This window comes from Pleurodeles waltl, chromosome 8, assembly GCF_031143425.1.
Source record: "Pleurodeles waltl isolate 20211129_DDA chromosome 8, aPleWal1.hap1.20221129, whole genome shotgun sequence".
Lineage (NCBI taxonomy): Eukaryota > Metazoa > Chordata > Amphibia > Caudata > Salamandridae > Pleurodeles > Pleurodeles waltl.
In genome coordinates, this window is record NC_090447.1 from 621,139,062 (window position 1) to 621,158,124 (window position 19,063).

At 42.0% G+C, this 19,063-nt stretch overlaps 1 protein-coding gene and 1 pseudogene across 1 annotated transcript in view; one reads left to right on the forward strand and one right to left on the reverse strand.

Moving 5' to 3' along the window:
• The window catches only part of EGFL6 (EGF like domain multiple 6), a 381,439-nt gene that overhangs the window by 176,529 nt on the left and 185,847 nt on the right, over window positions 1–19,063 (forward strand). Inside the window, exon 4 of the mRNA XM_069204711.1 lies at window positions 16,712–16,831. Within this exon, the coding sequence (XP_069060812.1) occupies window positions 16,712–16,831 (120 nt within the window). The remainder of the gene's footprint in view (window positions 1–16,711; window positions 16,832–19,063) is intronic.
• On the reverse strand, window positions 14,008–15,757 carry LOC138248992 (alpha/beta hydrolase domain-containing protein 17B pseudogene; annotated as a pseudogene).

The window sequence follows — 19,063 nt, forward strand, 5'->3', positions numbered from 1 at the left end:
GCATATAATCAATGGATGTGACTGTTAGAAATGGAGTCTCTAGTTGGCAGTCAGTTTGCACTCTGTCGAAGCAGGGATCCTCAATCTAGTCAAAGCAATGGAGATACCCACTCAAGATAACCCCTGATCACCCCCTTGGAAGCTTGGCACAAGGAGTCAAGCTCATCTCAAAGGCAATGTGTAAAGTATTTGTACCAACACACACAGTAATTCAGTAAAAACACTACAAAATGGACACCACACCAGTTTAGAAAAATAGGGAATTTTTATCCAAATCAAATAAGACCAAAATGACAAAAATCCAACATACACAAGTCAAGATATGAATTTTCAAACGAATAAGAGTCTTACTCCATAGGAAACAACGGAAATGTTGATTTTACTCAAAGTACCTGGTTTGTATAAAAAATAAAGCCGCACGTGCATTGGAAAAGTCAGCGATGCGTCGATTCCTTCTTGCAAGGGAGGCCGTGCGTCGTTTCTTCTCTGGTCGGGTAGGCGATGCATTGTTTTTCTACCCCGCAAGAAAGTGATGTGTCAATTTCTGGACAGGGCACCTTGAATCCACGCAGGTTCACAATGACTTTGACGCCCAGTGATGATGCGTGAGAAATCCAGCCCCATGTGTTGGAAAACTGCACTACGTGGGGTTTGCGTCGTTATCAGCTGCCGCAAGTGGATGTTGCGAAGTTTCTCCAGCCCCGATGCGTTGGTCTCGTAGCCGCAATGCAGGTGGGATGTCGATTCTTGCCGCAAAACAGGTTGCGTGTCATTTTCGGACACATTGCAGGGTGTGCATCGAAAATTTCCCTACACAGTGTTCTTTGCATGGATTTCAGTCCTTGTTCTGCCAACATCACCTCTCAAGGGCCCAGAGACTGGGCAGGGCAGGACTTGGCAGGGCAGGAGTCTCAGCAGAGAGTCCAGGTGCTGGCAGAGGAAGTCTTTGAAGACCCTGAGACTTCAAAACAGGAGGCAAGCTCTGTTCAAGCCTTTGGAGATTCTTCACAAGCAGGAATACACCACAAAGTCCAGTCTTTGTCCTCTTTGAGGCAGAAGCAGCAACTGCAGGTGAACCCAGCAAAGCACAGTCACAGGCAAAGGGGCAGTACTCCTCCTCCAGCTCTTCAGCTCTTCTCCTTAGCAGAGGTTCCTCTTGATTCCAGAAGTAATCTAAAAATCTGGAGGTTTGGGTCCACTACTTATACCCCTTTCTGCCTTTGAAGTAAGCAAGCTTCAAAGGAAAATCTCTGTTGTTTACAGGATCCTGCCTTGCCAAGGCCAGGCCCCAGACACACACCAGGGGATTGGAGACGGCATTGTGTGAGGGCAGGCACAGCGCATTTAGGTGTAAGTGACCACTCATCCCTCCACTTCAGCTCAGATGGCTCATCAGGATATGCATGCTACATCTCAGCTCCCTTTGCGTCACTGTCTAGAGGAGATTCACAAACAGCCCAACTGTCAGTTTGACCCAGACAGGGAATCCATAAACAGGCAGAGTCACAGAATGGGTTAAGCATAAAAATACCCACTTTCTAAAAGTGGTATTTTGTTACTGACAAATTAAAAACCAACTTCACCAAAAGATGTATTTTTAAATTGTGAGTTCAGAGACACCAAGCTCCACATTTCCATCTGCTCTCAAAGGGAAACTGCACTTAAAAGTTATTTAAAGGCAGCCCCCATGTTAACCTATGAGAGAGACATGCCTTGCAACATTGAAAACCGACTTTGGCAGTATTTCACTGTTAGAACATTATAAAACACATCAGTACATGTCCTGCCTTTAACATACACTGCACCCTGCCCATGGGGCTACCTAGGTCCTACTTTAGGGGGGCCTTACATGTGTAAAAAGGGAAGATTTGGGCCTGGCAGGTGGGTACACTTACCAGGTCGAATTGGCAGTGCAAAGCTGCACACACAGACACTGCAGTGGCAGGCCTGAGGCATGCTTGCAGGTCTACTAATGTGAGTGGCACAACCAGTGCTGCAGGCCTACTGGTAGCATTTGATTTACAGGCCCTGGGCACCTTTAGTGTCAATCATAGAAAACCAAATGTGCCAATCATAGAAAACCAAATGTGCCAATCATAGAAAAGCCAATTACACATACATTTTACACAGTGAGCACTTGCACTTTAGCACTGTTCAACAGTGGTTAAGTGCAGAGAGTACCAAAAACAGCAAAAACAGAGTCCAGCACACAATCAAAATATGGGACGCAGAGGCAAAAAAGACAGGGGAGACCATGCCAAGTATGCCAGGTCTAACAGTGCCTAAATAAGTGCACCATACACATGCTCACCCAAATGCAGTGTAACCCTATGTTGTGCCATCATTGTAGTGCTTCAGTTTGTGACATTCTTTTCACAATGACGTACTGTGACTGTATAATTGTTGATAGCCATGTCAAGATACTCGGAGGCATGTAGGCGAGGGTTATATATTGGTAGATTCCAATACATATTGTTTGATCAGTGCAGGACAGCTCAGTCATCCACACATGTTCGATGATACATGTGACATATGCACTATAAGACCTATACGTAAGCCAGTGTGCAGCAATGAGGGTGTCCAATGCGCATAAGCATGGTCATTCTTGTATATGTCAACTCTCCAATGGCTCCCCTACATTGTTAGGTGTGTGCTAATGTAACATGTGCTGCTTACATGTGCCTACTGCTTTACTCATTGTACATTCTCTCCTCTCAACCTAGATATCATGCCATGAGTCAATTAAGACAACCACCAGTGTACAGTCCACTAGCTGGCCTTGCAACCACGGAGGACAGGCATGTAATTCAGACATAACATCTGAATCGTCAGGCCATCATGGATCTATATACACAGTTGGATCCAGACCTGTTACCAGCCATAGGCAATCCCTATTGCATCCCTCCCATAGTACAAGTCTTGTCAGTGCTACACTTTCTTGCCACAGGCTCCTTTCAGAATACAGTGGCCTTAACAGCAGGGTTGTCTCCGTCCATGTTCAGTCTAGTGTTGAAGGATGTACTGTGTGCTTTGTTAAGGCACCTGGACAGCTACATCAGGTTCCCCCAACATGCGGACTTGACCTATGTCAAGGAAGACTTTTGTGATATGGGACACATTCCTCATGTGATAGGGGCCATTGATGGCACCCACATAGCCCTGGCCCCTCCCAGTGCCAAAGAACAGGTGTATAGGAACAGGAAGAACTACCACTCCATAAATGTTCAGGTGGTGTGTCTGGCAGACCAGTACATCTCACAAGTCACTGCCAAGTTTCCAGATCTGTGCATGACTCCGACAAGGGCCTGGATCTTTGTTATGTATGCATATTACAGTGTTTCAATCTTATGGTACCTGTCATTACTAGGGACTTATAGGTAGGTTGATAATGCTAATTATAATTAGTCTAATTTTCATATTCATGTTACACAGAGCACTGGCCCTGGGTCTGGTAAGCAGTACCCAGGGCACAGCCAAGAGTCAGTAACCACCAGTATCTGTCCAAAAAGTTTGGGGGTGACCAGGGCAAAAAGGAGGACTTTTCTACATATGTTTAAAAAACAGTTTAAAACTGACCGCAATGGAGCCCTGCTCGGCTACAGAAAGCAAGAGGCCTCTGTCAAAAGTTTACCTTCGGGCTTAGTCTTTTTCTTGAAGATTTTCTTCAGTGGGACAAAGTCACAAATCTGATCCAACCACCCTGAAGCACTCTTCGAATATGTGTCACAGAAGACCACGGTGAAGGATTCTACATTCGGAATTAGACGATTTATCAGGACGGACATTTTCATCTGGGCCGAAGCTGAACCTTGATCCCACGTCCCTGGAGCCCTCCTCGGACGCTCTGCGTGGGAAGTCCCAGTCAACTTTTTACGATTGGACGTTGTCACTTTTTTGGAGCTTTTTCTCTCTGACGTCAGACGACCCTCCACAGCAAGCTGATTTCGAGTTGACGTCATCGGATTGCCTTTTTAAGAGCTCACAATGAAATCCTGGAAGTCTGGGGCTCCAGAGCTTGTCAGCTGGACAAACCTACAAGTCAGACCGGATCACTGTTGACGTAAGCTGGCTTGACTCCCTTGGCGGGTTCGTCCCTATAAGCTGCTTTTTTCCAAAAGCTTTCCAAAATTCTCAAAATTTCTGGATCTTCTTCCAGAAGGTCATCAAAGGTACCCCAGGAGTCCACAGCTCATCCAAGGTTCCAGAAGCTCAGAGTTGCTCCTTGAGGGCTAGGACTCCAACTCCCACAATACATCTGGCTCAAACTCCAAAATGACCACTGAACAGTGGTTAGCTGGTCAGTTTCTTCAGGATTTGATACAAGGAACTCTGGTTAGCTATTTTTCATCTGTAGCAAGCAGGGAGTCCGTTTTTATATCAGTTGAAGCCAGGCTAAGTCCTTCTTGTGGTGAAGCCCAGGCATGCGGCTTGTGCAGTCCTTCAGAGTGCAGTGTCCAGGTGCAGGTCAGGGGTCTTCTGATGTTGTAGGGATCTGAGGTGTGGATGCAGCTCTATCAAATGTATTCTTGCTGATGGTGTCAAAAGCAGGGCACTACCCCCTTAGATGACCCCCTTCCTGGGAAGAATGGCAAAAATCAACCCTAAGAAGCAACATTCCATTAAAACCCAAAATGGAAGAAACTGAATTTTGGACGTTAGGTCTGGTTCAGCCCACACACTGGTGTGGCTAAAAATCCTTAACACACCCCTCAAGAGGGCACCTAGTTGTCTGGGTTTGCGGAAATGGGGCAGGTCTTGAGCTGCTCCAAATGATCTTCCTTCCTTTGAAGTCCAGTTTGGCTGTTCTCCCCCCATCCTGTTTCACCATCTGCTGAGGCAGATCTCCTCCCCCAGGCACTTCCTTTGTGTTCAGTCCAGGCTACTTCACACCTTAACAAGGCAGCCTGGTCAGGTTGCCAGTGGTTGGTCAATCAGAGAAGGGCACTAGAGAGCTGGAGTTGGCAACTTTCAGGTGGAGTCTAAAAACTCTTTCCCTGAGCTAGTTATATTAAAACCAACAATTGCAAGTTCTGGGATTTATTAGAACAATCAGTTTGATACCAAACTTGAAATATCTGGCTCCTATTGGAATTAAAATAAAGTAATTAAAATAAAGTCACCCCATTTTAGCTTATGGAGCCCATTTACTACAGTGAAGGAAAAACAGATTTGTATATTTTACCTCACCAGCGTTTATAAAACAACCACCAGTATCTGTTCAAAAAGTTTGGGGGTGACCAGAGCAAAAAGGAGGACTTTTCTACATATGTAAAACAAAAACATAGACATTCACTGAAAAAAACAAACGTTACATGAACGTTATAGTTAGGAAATAGTATTAAAAACCTTAAAAATTCACTTTAAAAAATAAAGCTTGCAGGGACGTTATAGTTAGGTTCTGAATTTGCTCGCAAAAAAACTGAGAATCTCAGCAGTTACAGCAAGAGTTATCTGAAATAAATATAACTTGCGTCTCAAAGTAACTATAATTCATGACCTTGCCATGTATATATATATATATATATATATATATATATATATATATTTAGAATCCCAAGAAAACAACAGCCAGCTAGGCAAAAGTCTAGATTCAAAGGGATAAAATGAGTCACTAAGAAATGTAATATACAAGAAGTAACTCAAAACACGTGGATGCAGCAAAGAACACAAATATATTCCCACTACAGTGTTTCAGCTTCCTCCTTCCTCAGGTGGTAATAAAAGATTGTTTGCACAGAAGCTGTCAGCTGTGCAGCCTCTGAGTAAACAATCTTGTACTACCGGAGGAAGGCAGATGCTGAAATGTTGTAGTGAAAATATATTTTTGCGTAGTGGGAGATTGGCACACATGGGTGGACAGACACAGGGTCTGGCCAGTGGCCGTGCATTACGAGGGGTTGGGATATTTAGGTATGGTAATCAAATCTTACTTCACATAAAAAACAACTAGAAAATGCACTCAAAAACAAGTTAAAGTGACGTTATAGTTAGGCATAGTAACACCTTACTTTACATTACAAAAACCTTAGAAATTCACTGATAAAACCAAGGATTAATGTGACGTTATAGTTAAGTGAAAATGCCAGTTAAAATACTATTTTAAACATGCCATACACTGCTTATCACCTCACATATTACATCACTCATGACACATTCTATCATATCATTGATAACATCACTGATGATTTTTTAAATTACGTCATTAATGACATCACTATGCATGGTAAGTGGGCAAGTTACAGCTACTTTAGTTAACTATAACTGGTGAATTTTAGTGTTGTTTGAGTTTAAAATAGTATTTTTCACTGCCACTTTCACATAAATATAATATCACTTTAATATTTGTTTTTTATATTGTTAAAAAGTGTGACTTTAATTTGTAATAGTGTTCTATAATAATTTAATTAAAACATTTAGTAAATTTAGTTACTTTATAAATTGAAATTACTTTGATTTTTTGAGATTAAATGTAAGCTAATTAATATTTACAGTCATTCAGTAGTTTGAAATAAAAAATAGGAATGATGATAATTTTAACTGCAACTTAATTTTTATATTTAAAAATGTGTGATTTAATATACGGATATAGGGATGAGTATCTTTTAAACAAAGGTAAGTGTTTTTTTGGGGTACAGTGTTGGGTTTTTGAGGTAGTAAAGGAGCTCCTAGAGTTCAAGGATAGGTAATGTTAAGGGGTAGTAAGAGTATTTTAATGTTCATAGAGGAATATTATTTATGGGTAGTAAGAGGTTTTCAGTATTAGGTAGGCATGGGAAGTGTTTAGTAGTTATTGATAGTAAGGATTTTTAGATTTGTCTTAGACAAATTAAGCAGATAACTTCAATCCAAAATCTAATTGCTCAAAAACATTTGAAAAATATTTAAATAAAAAGAACATAGTAATTTGGAATCATTAATTTGAATATGATAACCTTGATACTGGATAAACATTATGATTGTTTTTTATCACTGGCCTACAAGGACTAATTACAATGCTAATGAACCCTGTCTAAGTATTTATAAATAATGTACTGGTATCTCTAACTGGCACATTGATTTCTAGTTCAAAATCAAAAAACATCTCTGGTAAACATCAATACTTTAATAATGGTTATGGCATTATCAGTTCTTGGGTCCTGTCATGTTTTTACTTTTTAGTTATTTCTTGGGAGGATTTCTTACATTTTCCACGCTTATACCAGTGAACATTCTGGACATTCAAAGAATGGCCATGGGATTTGAGAAAAGGAGGTCTTAGGAGCTGATACACCACAATGGGTGGAGAGTTAAACATCCAACTGATGCTGTTAGGAATTAACCAAGTTTCAACTTTGGTTCTACTGTGGGTGTAACAAAACCTGAAACATTTTAAAATATATATTAATATGGCTAGGTAGCAGCGTTGTCAAATTGGTGATTAATATATTGTAGTTGTTTATACATTCAAAGTTTCTCACCCATTCACTCTTTATGTCAGGTGATGATTAAAGGTGACCTATAAGGGAAGTTACAGTCCAGTACAGACTATGCGCCTCATTACAGTGTAGGCAGTCTTAAGACCTCCAGCCTCGCAGTGGCGATCAGGACCGCCGCTGCTGTGGCAGTCCGACTGCCACATTAAGACCCTGGTGGTCAGACCACCAGGGTGCCGCCATCTCCGCTGGGATCAGTGATCCTGGCAGGTTGATGGTGGGTGGAGGTCAAATCCATCAGGGCAGCGCTGCCCTGCGTATTACAACCTTGTTCTCCAACAGCCTTTTCATGGTGTTTTCACCACCATGAAAAGGCTGGCTGAGAACAGGTGCTGGGGGACCACAGGGGGGGCCCTGCTTTGCCCAGGCACTTGCTGTGCAGGCAGTGAACATTGCGAGGGTGCTTGTGCACCCTGCAGGCGACACCATTGCTGCCGGCTCGATTACGAGCCAGAGACAATGCTGCTGCATGTTTCCCGCTAAGCCGATGGGCAGACGCCTTTGTTTCTAATAGGTCCGGTGGGGTGGTCGCCACAAAGGCGGCGGCCATTGACAAACGTGCTTTCCCATCCGTCAAACTCATAATCGGACCTTATATGTGTTGCCTATGACTAGGTTACTTGAATCATTGCTCAGGAATTTTTTAAGTATGGTGTCTATTTGTGAAAAAACTGTTTGGGTAAAATAATTGAAAACATCATAGAAAAATGATTTGCAAGAGGAATAATTTGTATTGTGTCTAAGCGGCCCGCCGTGAAAGGTTCAAAGGAGACCATTTTTGTGTATGTGCATTGAGTTTGTCAAATAGTTCATGATATTGGCTTTAAGAGTGTTATGCAATGAATTACAATACCAAATACCCAGGACTTTAATTTTAGAGGAATTCCATATAAATCCCGAATGCTCAAATTGACTGTTTAGGCAATGAAGATTGAGAACTAAAATTTCTGATTTACTAATGTTGAGTTTGTACTCACAGACTTTAGAACAGAGTTGTCGTTCTTTGAAAAATCTGGGAGGGATGATTTGGGAGATGACATAAACATTAAAATATCATTTGCGTAAGCAGTAACTTTTAATATGTTGAGTTTTAATGTGAAGACCACTACAGGATGAAGAGGACTTAAATTGACATAAAAAGTATGCAAGGCCAAAATAAAAAGAAGAAGTGATAATGGGCAACCCTTTCTAGTACTTCGTTTCAAAGGAAAATAAGATAAATGAGTACCACCAACATATCTAGAGGATTGAGAAGAAGAAAACAGTAGAAACACTAAATCTATACATTTAGGACCAAATCCATGCCAATGTAACGCCTTTTTCAAAAATGTCCAATTTACCCTATCAAAAGCTTTTTCTGCTTCTAAAGATAACTCTAGTTTAGTAGCTTTGTTAATTATGTTGAGAAAAGTGTGAGAATTATCAGAAAGTTTCCATCCATTAATAAATCCTATTTGTTTGGAATCAATATTGTCTTGTAGGAAAGTCTCTAATCTAAGAGCAAGAGCCTTAGCAAAGATTTTACAATCTGTGTTTAGGAGAGCTATTGGCCTTTAATTTTGACACATCATCAGATCCTTTCCTTTTTTTGGAATGTGACATATCATGGCCTCCGTAAAGGAGGCTTTAGAGTAGGTAGAACAGAAGAAAGGGGTAACAAGTCTGTATAGGAGAAGTAACAACTAAGAGATCTGTAAATAAAATTCTACTGTGAAACCATCAGGTCCAGGTGTTTTACCTGTGGGCAATTCTTTCAGCGCAGTCAAAGGTTCCTGGATTGTAAAGATACTCTCTAAGAAAGAAAGGTCTAAGGGGAGAGAAATGTCTTTATTTAAAGGCAAGAAGTAATAATTTAATAAAGTGTCAGCAGGAGTAGCATCTGGAGAATATACATTTGAATATGATTGGACAAAACAATTTAAAATGTACCCATCTTTATAGTCTGTAGATCCTTGTGAACTGAGAATAAAATTGACATTTGTTTTCTCTTTTTTAAATTTTAAGTAATTTGCCAGAAGTTTGTGAGATCTATTTCTACCTCCGTAATACCAAGCATTAGCTTTTAATAAATAACCTGAAGCTCTATTTGTGGAGTTTTTATTAAATTGTATCATGGCTTTGATAAGTTCCTCTAGGTTTGTATATTGTGTTATGTTGTGTAAAATTTGTTTTCTAATGTTTTCATTTTATGTAAAAATTCCAAAGCTTCATTTTCTGCTTTCTTATTCATTCCAGAAACATAATTGATAAGGAATACCCTGGAGGCACCTTTAAAGGTGTCCCAACTGTATGCATTGCAACATTGTCATTCATATTAAAGGCAATAAATTCATGAGTAAACGTTTGGTATTGTGTTAAAACAACTGGGTCACATAATAAAGTTTTCTTAAACCTCATTCTTGAGGATTTTAATTTATTATGTAGCAGGTCAATATCTGACCAAACAGGGGAATAGTCTGAAATGACTATGGAAGCAATCTTTGAACTATGTGAAGCCGGAGTTAAATTTGTGCTAATGAATAGGTAATCTATCTTTGGTTGGGATTGGTGTAGTGTAGAATTGAAAGTATATTTTCTAAGGTCTATGTTAACTAATCTGCATGCATCTGTTAAACCTCTATGGAAGATTACCCACTTAAATGATTTATGTGTGGTAATGTGGGATGAATTTGACCAATTAATGTCTGTCTAAGAAGGTATCAACTATCTGATTACAATCACCCCCCAATATGAAATTATCAGTAGGGAATTTTAGAAGTGTGTGTGATAGGCTAGAACAGAACTGGGGGGCAGGATTATTAGGTCCATATACTTGATAATGCAGATTTCAGTGTTATTGACCGTAAGATGAACCAACCCCTACCTACAGAATTTGTTTTTTGCTGAAAGGAACTGTACAGTGAAATGCTTATGACATAAAATAGAAACTCCAGTCTTGTTACCTGAAGCAGAAGAATAGAAAACATTCCCAACCCACTGTGTCCAAAGTTTAGAAATGTCACTCTCTAACAAATGTATTTCTTATGAAAGAACCAATTGGCCCTTCACCCTTGACAGCTGGTTTAAAACGTGTTGCCTCTGGATATGGTTTTTAGGCCCTTAACATTCCAAGTAATAACTCTAAGGTGTATTTTACAATTTTAAGAATAGAACAAGAACATTCACTGTCAAGAAAACTGAATATTATATACGAAAATGGGAGGCAGTAGAAGAAAGAAGAGATTGAAAAAGGAGAAATGTAGAAAGTAATAAAGAAATCAAAAGACTCAAAAACTGACAGATGAATACATCCCAATCTAGAAACAGAAAAAAGAAGGTGACTGTAAAAAAGTTATACATTGAAACCTTTCTAACAATAAGACATCCACCATACCAGATGCAAAGTAGTGGGAACAAACAAGAAGACATTCAGACCATGGCTTATATTTGCATATTACAAGAACGACAAAACAATAAACAATACATGAAAGATTTCAAAGTGGTGAGTGAAATAAACAATAACAGAGATACTTACACATAAAGAAATGACTGTCACTTACCTACACAAAGGACAAATATGTCAGACGTGAAACTAATGAAATTAAATAACTGATATCCATTGAACAGTTTTACTTGCAACATATCACAACTACTTTCAAGGAGATTGAGAGATGAATCTGCAGAACACTCAAGAGAGGAACTCTAAGTGGATGAAAAATCATATGTTAATACATTCAGCAGCAACCAAGCACAATTAACTAATGTCGTGAGCACCAAAACCAGATCTTCCGCCTGGTGTCATTGTATGAAGTACTTTAAAACAATGGGGTCAGTATATGTGGTGGTTTTGTCTCTGTAAGTAACCTTGAAGAAGCAAGGATGTACCAGTTCATATCTGGCATTCATAGCCCTAAGTTAAGGTCTTACATCAAGGAATGGTTTCCACCTAGTAGCTGCTATGTTGGAAACATCCTAAGACAACAAAATAGTATTTCCTGACTGCTGAAGAGATTTTTGCAATTTTGGGCTTTAAGGATCTCCATCCAATCAGTGTATCGGAGAAATAACATAATAATACCTCTAGGTCTAGCCCGAGAGGTTGATGTGATTTTTGGACTAAAATGATGGTCTCTCTGCATGTTTAAAGGGTGTTTGAAAATCCCACGAACAATGTATGGTAATAGTGACTGAAGAAAAGCAATCATATTTATGTCCTCTGTTCCTTCCGGAATGCCATAAAGTCTGAGATTGTTTCTCCTATTTCTGTTCTCCAAGTCATTGGTGGCTCTTTTAAACATGACAATATCTTTTTTAATTTGTGAACCTTTGGGTATTGAGTCCTCCACCTCATTGATTTGCTATTCCATAGTAGAGATCCTTTTATCAACCATAGACCTCCTCTCCTCCAGTGGCTGCAGAGTAGCAGTAGTTTCAATGAAAAATGGTCCCAATTACTTTAATTCTTCAATCAATTCATCTATGGTTAATAAGGAAGGAGATTTGGGAGGAGAGTCAACATCTTTTTTTTTTTTTGGGCCTCTTTATCGAACCTGAAGCATTCATTTTCTTGGTGATGGCTCTAGAACTCAGAGCACGAGACGCAGTTTCCAGACTGTCAATAGAAGGAAAATCATTATACCAGCTCTAGTTTTGGTGAGAGACTGAAAATGTATGATTTTTTATATGGATGTCTCCAAGCGATTCTGGATTTTTTATTTCTGTCCTCAGCAAGTGTAATATATGCCAAAAACAAATAGGATAATTTAGAAGAAAAACATGCACTTATCTTGGCAACCTATGAAACAGCACACTGGCCACAATTTATCTGCAAAACGATGTACATTATATTACAAAATGCTCATGAAAAATTCCTCACAGCACCAGGCAAAAACATAAGAAACTGCTATCTCTGAAGGAAATACAGGAAGCTCACATCATTCATGAAAGTTTCAAATGGGGCCCAGGCATCCCAATTCCACAAATTGGTAATACATACCACCAATACATACCACCAAAAACCATTGAGTATCATGTAAAAAGCAACTTGAAATAGTTGGTAGCAAAATGGCAAAGTCAAATTTAGCAGAGGGGCACCACTATTCGCAGGGAAGATAAAAGTAATGCAAACCTCCAGTCATGAGAGGAAACAAAATGGTTGTGGGAACATCTCTCAGGTTGAAAAGACAAGAAAATAGCTGTGTCCCCAAGTTAAAATGTCTCAAAAGTATTTCAAATCCAGTCGCTAGCTTGACTGCTCCTGAATTCACCCAAAATAAGTTCACCATAGTGTTTGCTAGCGATGGGGGTGCTTCGCCGAGATGCAGCTGTCTTCATCAGTGCCATAACTGCGCCCACCTTTTTACCACTGTTGTTTGTTTTGTTAAATTAAATATCATATAGTTTTTTATATCAGTCTTGTGTTTGAATGTGAAACTGCAAAGCAGCCTGGTGATTCGTTCCATTGTGTATTGGGGTACTCATTGATAATTTTTTTAACTCAAAGGAAATTCAACTTACAAAAATAATTTAGTACATTTATACAAAATATCAACATTCCTATCGGCCACCACAACCAGCAGTAAAGTAGTAAAAATGCTTGAAGAACAAAAAATTCTACTTCTATAAAACACCCAAAAGAAACTAAGAAGCAAAAAATCAACGTTAAAGTCAAAGAGAAACTATGAAAACATTAATCTTCTCCCTTCAAGGAATGGCATCAACAGTCATTCAGCTAAAGAGGACACCGTTTTATACACAAGATTCCTTCAAGCTTTATACAGCTTTACTTTACAAATATTAAGGAGGGATTTGCCGCTTGTAACGCAGCTCTTTATTGAGACTTGCAGGTGACCAGAATTCAATGGTATTTTGATACTCCATGATTACAACTGCAGATTGAAGGGAGAGCACGAATAGCTTTTGGTTCCATTTCCAAAAAAACATAGTTTTGCAAAGCATGCACAAACACTTTATATAAAAAAGTGCTTTCAACTCATTAAATACACACTTTTGTTCTGATCTGCTCCCTACATAATAGGGGTGTGGTGAACTCCAGTGATAGATTGATGTTCTTGTAATATTACTTTGCTCGGATTAGGATTGCATACCATGGCTCTGTTAGAATTTGTTTCCTGAAATTTGAACTTTATTATACGATATATTGAATGGGAAATAAAAACAGGACACCTATAGACTTTTAAAAAACCTAAAATGGTTCAGAATTTGGTAAAAACATGCATTACCGTCTGTAATGTTACATGATTTCAGACATTTCTCCATCCAATATGTTAATTTTTACATCCAATGTGAAAATCCCATCACATAAAGAACAGATTTTACTACACAAGTTTGACTGCATGACAGTGTTATTCCGATTGTTATTACTGGGAAATCCAACGTTCATCACTAATGTTTCCAAATAATTACTGGTACATTTAAAAGGCAACTGACAAGATTTGCAAACAAATATTCAGGTCTTTAGTTATACATACTCATATTAACTATGGCTTACAGTCTAGCAGTGGAACAAACCCTAGCAAGAAATTTACAAAATATGTTATGAATTCACCAACTCTTGTGAAACAAACTGCTGCAGTTGCTCGAGATACTGTCCATAGAGCTCCACATCATTATGACCTGCTCCTTCGGCCCAAAGAAACTATGGCCCATATTTATAATTTTTTAGCCCCGCATTTGCGTAATTTTTTAACCCAAAAGTGGCGCAAACTTACAAAATACAATTGGGGCATATTTATACTTTGTTTGCGCCGAATGTGCATCAAAAATTTTGATGCACATTCGGCGCAAACCATATTAAACTTTGACACCCGGGCCCGCGGATGTCAAAATTCCTCCGTGTGCGTCATTTTTTGGATGCAGGAAACTGCCTTGCGTTAATGAGATGCAAGGTAGGCGTTCCCGCCCAAAAAATGACTTTAAGGCCTGTGCGCCTTATTTATACTCCAGCGTCATTTTGATGCACAGGAGGGGGCAGGCCTTAAAAAACGGCGCACAGCCTGATGTGTGCTGTTTTTTAATGGCTGGGTCAGGGCAGGCGTTAAGGGATCTATGGGCTCACTTCCATAGTCTCTGACCATGGAAGGAGTCCAGAGGTGCCCTTCCCTGCCCCCGGGGACACCCCCTGCCACACTCGACCACCCCTGTAGGACACCCATGGATGGGGGGACCCATCCCAGGTAAGTACAGGTAAGTTGAGGTAAGTATTTTTTTAATTTTTTTTAAGTCGCATAGGGGGCCTAATTTGGGCCCCCCTACATGCCACTGTGCCCAATGACCATGCCCAAGGGACACAAGTCCCCTGGGCATGGCCATTGGTCAAGGTGGCATGACTCCTGTCTTTGCTAAGACAGGAGTCATTTCAATGGAGGTTGTGCGCCAAAAAATGGCACAAGTCCGGTTTGAGGCATAATTTTTGCCTCAAACCTAACTTGCAACATTTTTTGATGCACAACCCCCATTTTCCCCACCGCCGGCCCTGCCTGGTTTGAGTCATTGTTTTTTTACTCAGACCAGTCCGCGGCGCCGGCTAACGTCATTCCTTAAATGAGGCGCCTGCATGGCGCATAGGAATGGCATTAGCCGGCGGTAAAAAAAAATACGCAAACCAGCGCCAGCACTGGTTTGCGTCAAAAAGTATAAATATGGGCCAATTGTATTTTGTAAGTTTGCGCTCCTTTCGCGTAAAAAATGACACAAATGCGGGGCTAAAAAAGTATAAATATGAGCCTATATTTGGTCTCTGGCAACGTTCGAACAATGCAAGGCCATGAGAGAAATCGATGACTTCCTCTTCAGAGCCATGGCTTATTAACACTGGTGATGTTATCTTTAAGAATTTATTTGTGCTTGTCCTCAAAGTCACCCAAGCAGCATCAATGTCAGCATAGATATTCTTCTCGGTAGTTTCCTAGACCTTGTTTCTTATGCAGAGTAATTATAAGAGAATTTGGTGCAATTAATCCTAGAGCCTAGCCCATTTAAAAGCTGCTCATTTGGCCCAAGTCCACTGTGTTTCCGTGTGAAAAGAGTAAAGTATATTTGGCATTTGAAAGCAACGCACAAACATAACTGCAATCCGGTTACCCCGACTAGTTTTAGTCATAAAGCATCAATGGCATCTTTCTCTATAGATGAATACTGCCAATCTGCTCGCTCTGAAAGATGTAGGGTCTAGTGCAGTGGTTCCCAACCTTTTGTCTTATGTGGCCCCCCACTTTATCATTACTGGAACCCAGGGACCCCCACTGAATCATTACTGGGATCCGAGGACCCTCCCACTGAGTCATTACTGGGAGTTGGGGATCGAATATGTTAATATTATTTAATTTTCTGAGTTGTCGCGGACCCCCAGAGGAGGCTTCACGGACCCCCAGGGGTCCCCGGACCACAGGTTGGGAACCACTGGTCTAGTGGGTTCCACTCTCATCACACATCAGTGTTTATATGGGATCGGGGCAAAAATACCAACTTGGAAGCTATCTTTTCTGGGCATGGTGGGCAATGCAAGAGGCAACACAGCTCAGTGAGTGAAAGTTTATTCATCTTACCTCTGTGAGTGTACTCACAGGTGACACGTAGGCCTCCAGGCAGTGTCAGCAGAGCCGGGGCAATACCCTCCGCAGTACTCATTCCCTATCGTTGCTTGTGGGTGGGTGGGCTTTCAGGGATGCACGGCTGAAAGCACACATTAGAAGGACAGAGGAGATACTCATCGCTAACCAACTGCAATATTCAGAGGGCAGTCCCGGCCAGCAGGTGAAGCAAGTCAGCAGTCTTTTCGTGTCACCAGTAGGCAGTGCAAAATTATGAATAGATCTTTAATTAGGGGACAAGGCCTGTTCCAAAAGAAAAATTTGATTTTCCCCAGAGCTCCTGAAATACTTGCACTGTTCCTCAATAACAAGAAGGTCTCAATTTTATTTGGAAGACATAATCTCCATTCCCTCTCGCTGCCATCCCCGAACACAAATAAAACAGGCATAAGTGTAAAAAAACACATCTGCATGCACAGCCCTGGTTTTCTTTCTGTTCCTTTCCCCAGTGGCCATCACGTGGGACTGTGCTTATAGGCCGGGGCAAGGCTCCTCGCGTCACCCCCCTAGCATGTGTCTGCCTGTGGGCCAAAAGCAAGCCTTCTAAACCCTTTTCCAGATCACAATCCCTGCCAGGACCCTCTGTGTCGATGAATTGTTGTTGAGAAATAAACGTGCTGCACATATGTTTCTCTGCTCTCCTTTCAGATGTGAATGAATGCGGACTGAAGCCCCGCCCCTGCGAGCACAGGTGTATGAACACTCATGGCAGCTACAAATGCTATTGCCTCAACGGCTACATGCTGATGCCAGATGGCTCGTGCGCAAGTAAGTCGTGTGGAGAGGTGGGAGAGTGGGCTGGATTTAGAAGAACCATATGTACACTGTGCAGTTTTATCATATGAGCTACAATGAGAAATGAATAGCCTATGTCATCATGGTGAGTGCTGCAGCCAAAAGAGGGAGGTCACAGATCGGTGGTTTGCTCCAGGATGATGTATTTCTCTGTGCTACAGGCACTTTAGGAGTGCAGTGGTCCGGGAACATAATATAGGTTTGTATTTGCATGGCCTGTTCTGTGTCCTACACACTATTGGGTCTCCTCATTACAAATAGGAATTTCTTTTGACCATTTCCTGTGCCATATTACAGATGCAGATGCACTAGCTAAAAGGTCCTCAAAGGAGGTAGTAGCAAAGGAGATGTGCCTTCTGACACACAAACGGTGCAGCAGGGGCCTCACTGACAGTCTCCCTGAAGCAGCATACTGCACCTTTTGTTCATTCAAATGTTTTTGTTAGCATTTCGAATTGTGGTCAATGTGTACTTATAAATGTCACTTGACACACCATTGTGTTACCATCTCATAGCAATGAATTGGCTAGTGCATTGTTGCCCCACAATTTCTGATCTCACATTGAACACTGCACTTTGGCCACAGAAGAGGCCCTTAATGCCAACTTGAGTCTTTGTGTAGGATTAGAGGGCTTCCACCTTTGTGGGGCGTCTTTAAGGTCACCCTCGAAGCTGGCGAAGCACAGTGTGGGAGCTGGAAACCGTGCTTCGTGTGCTATGTTTTCATACTGCGTTGTCTGCAGCAGAGTTAGTTCTTGCACAGCAACAAGGACATTATTTTCACCGATATAGCACAAATGCTTAATCTTCACCAGGCACACTCACTGAGGGTGTTCACGGTGCACACTGGGGTAGTGAACCCCTTTGTTATTACAAGCCAAGTTATTCAAGTGTCCCCAATAATTTTCTGCTTATATTTGGACACCTGGGACCGTATTCAGGGATTAACTTGAGCAGCTGGTTGCCGATGGGAGCCACTGGCCCTGCTTTTTTGGGGACCAGCACTTATTTTTCCTGATTGGACTTTTCCCAAGATCAAGAGATGGAAACACATAAAGTAAAAAGACAGAGGGAGAGAAAGATGGAAAACCTGTCAGAAAAAAGGGAAAGCAGAAGCTTGCAAGAGTGATATCAAGAGACAGGGAGAGTTGAGTTGTGGATTAAAGAGGCATGAGGTGGTTTTAAGGCCATGAAGTCTTGGCATTCCACGCACCAACATTTAATTGCACCAGACGCTGGTCTCTGAAAAGAGCTTCGGCACTCAGGGCCTCATTCTGACTTTGGCGGGCGGCAGAGGCCGCCCGCCAAAGTACCGCCGTCAGAATACCGCTGCGCGGTCAAAAGACCGCCGCAGTAATTCTGAGTTTCCCGCTGGGCTGGCGGGCGACCGCCAGAAGGCCGCCCGCCAGCCCAGCGGGAAACCCCCTTCCATGGGGATGCCGGCTCCGAATGGAGCCGGCGGAGTGGAAGGGGTGCGACGGGTGCAGTTGTACCCGTCGCGATTTTCAGTGTCTGCTTGGCAGACACTGAAAATCTTGGTGGGGCCCTGTTAGGGGGCCCCGCGACACCCGTTACCGCCAGCCAGGTTCTGGCGGTCACAACCGCCAGAGCCAGGCTGGCGGTAAGGGGGTCGGAATCCCCATGGCGGCGCTGCCTGCAGCGCCGCCATGGAGGATTCCCCAGGGCAGCGGGAAACCGGCGGGACACCGCCGGTTTTCCGTTTCTGACCGCGGCGGTACCGCCGCGGTCAGAATGCCCATGGATGCACCGCCAGCCTGTTGGCGGTGCATCCGCGGTCGTTGGCCTGGCGGTAGTCTACCGCCAGGGTCAGAATGACCCCCTCAGTCTTTTTACAAACTAGCACTTCCCTAATTACATAGGGTGCACTGTTATTGTTTCGGACAGGAGCAAACATAGATGGTGCGCCCTAATTCAATGAATGAGTAGCGCCCAGGGCAGCCACAGACTCATGCTGCCCTAGTGGCAGCACATTCAGTGAACATCTGAGTGGCTGTTTCAAAGCCACTCTGTGTTTCTGTGTGCAGGCGGCAAACGGCATGCACTTTAAAGTGGGAACTGAGATTCCCCTGCAGGTGGATGCAGTGAGTGACTGCACTGCCTGCAGAGAAATGCCTTGGCTTCCATGGGATCCGCTTTTCCACCTCCTGACAACAGCCCTCAGGGGGTGCGTTGACAGTGGTCACC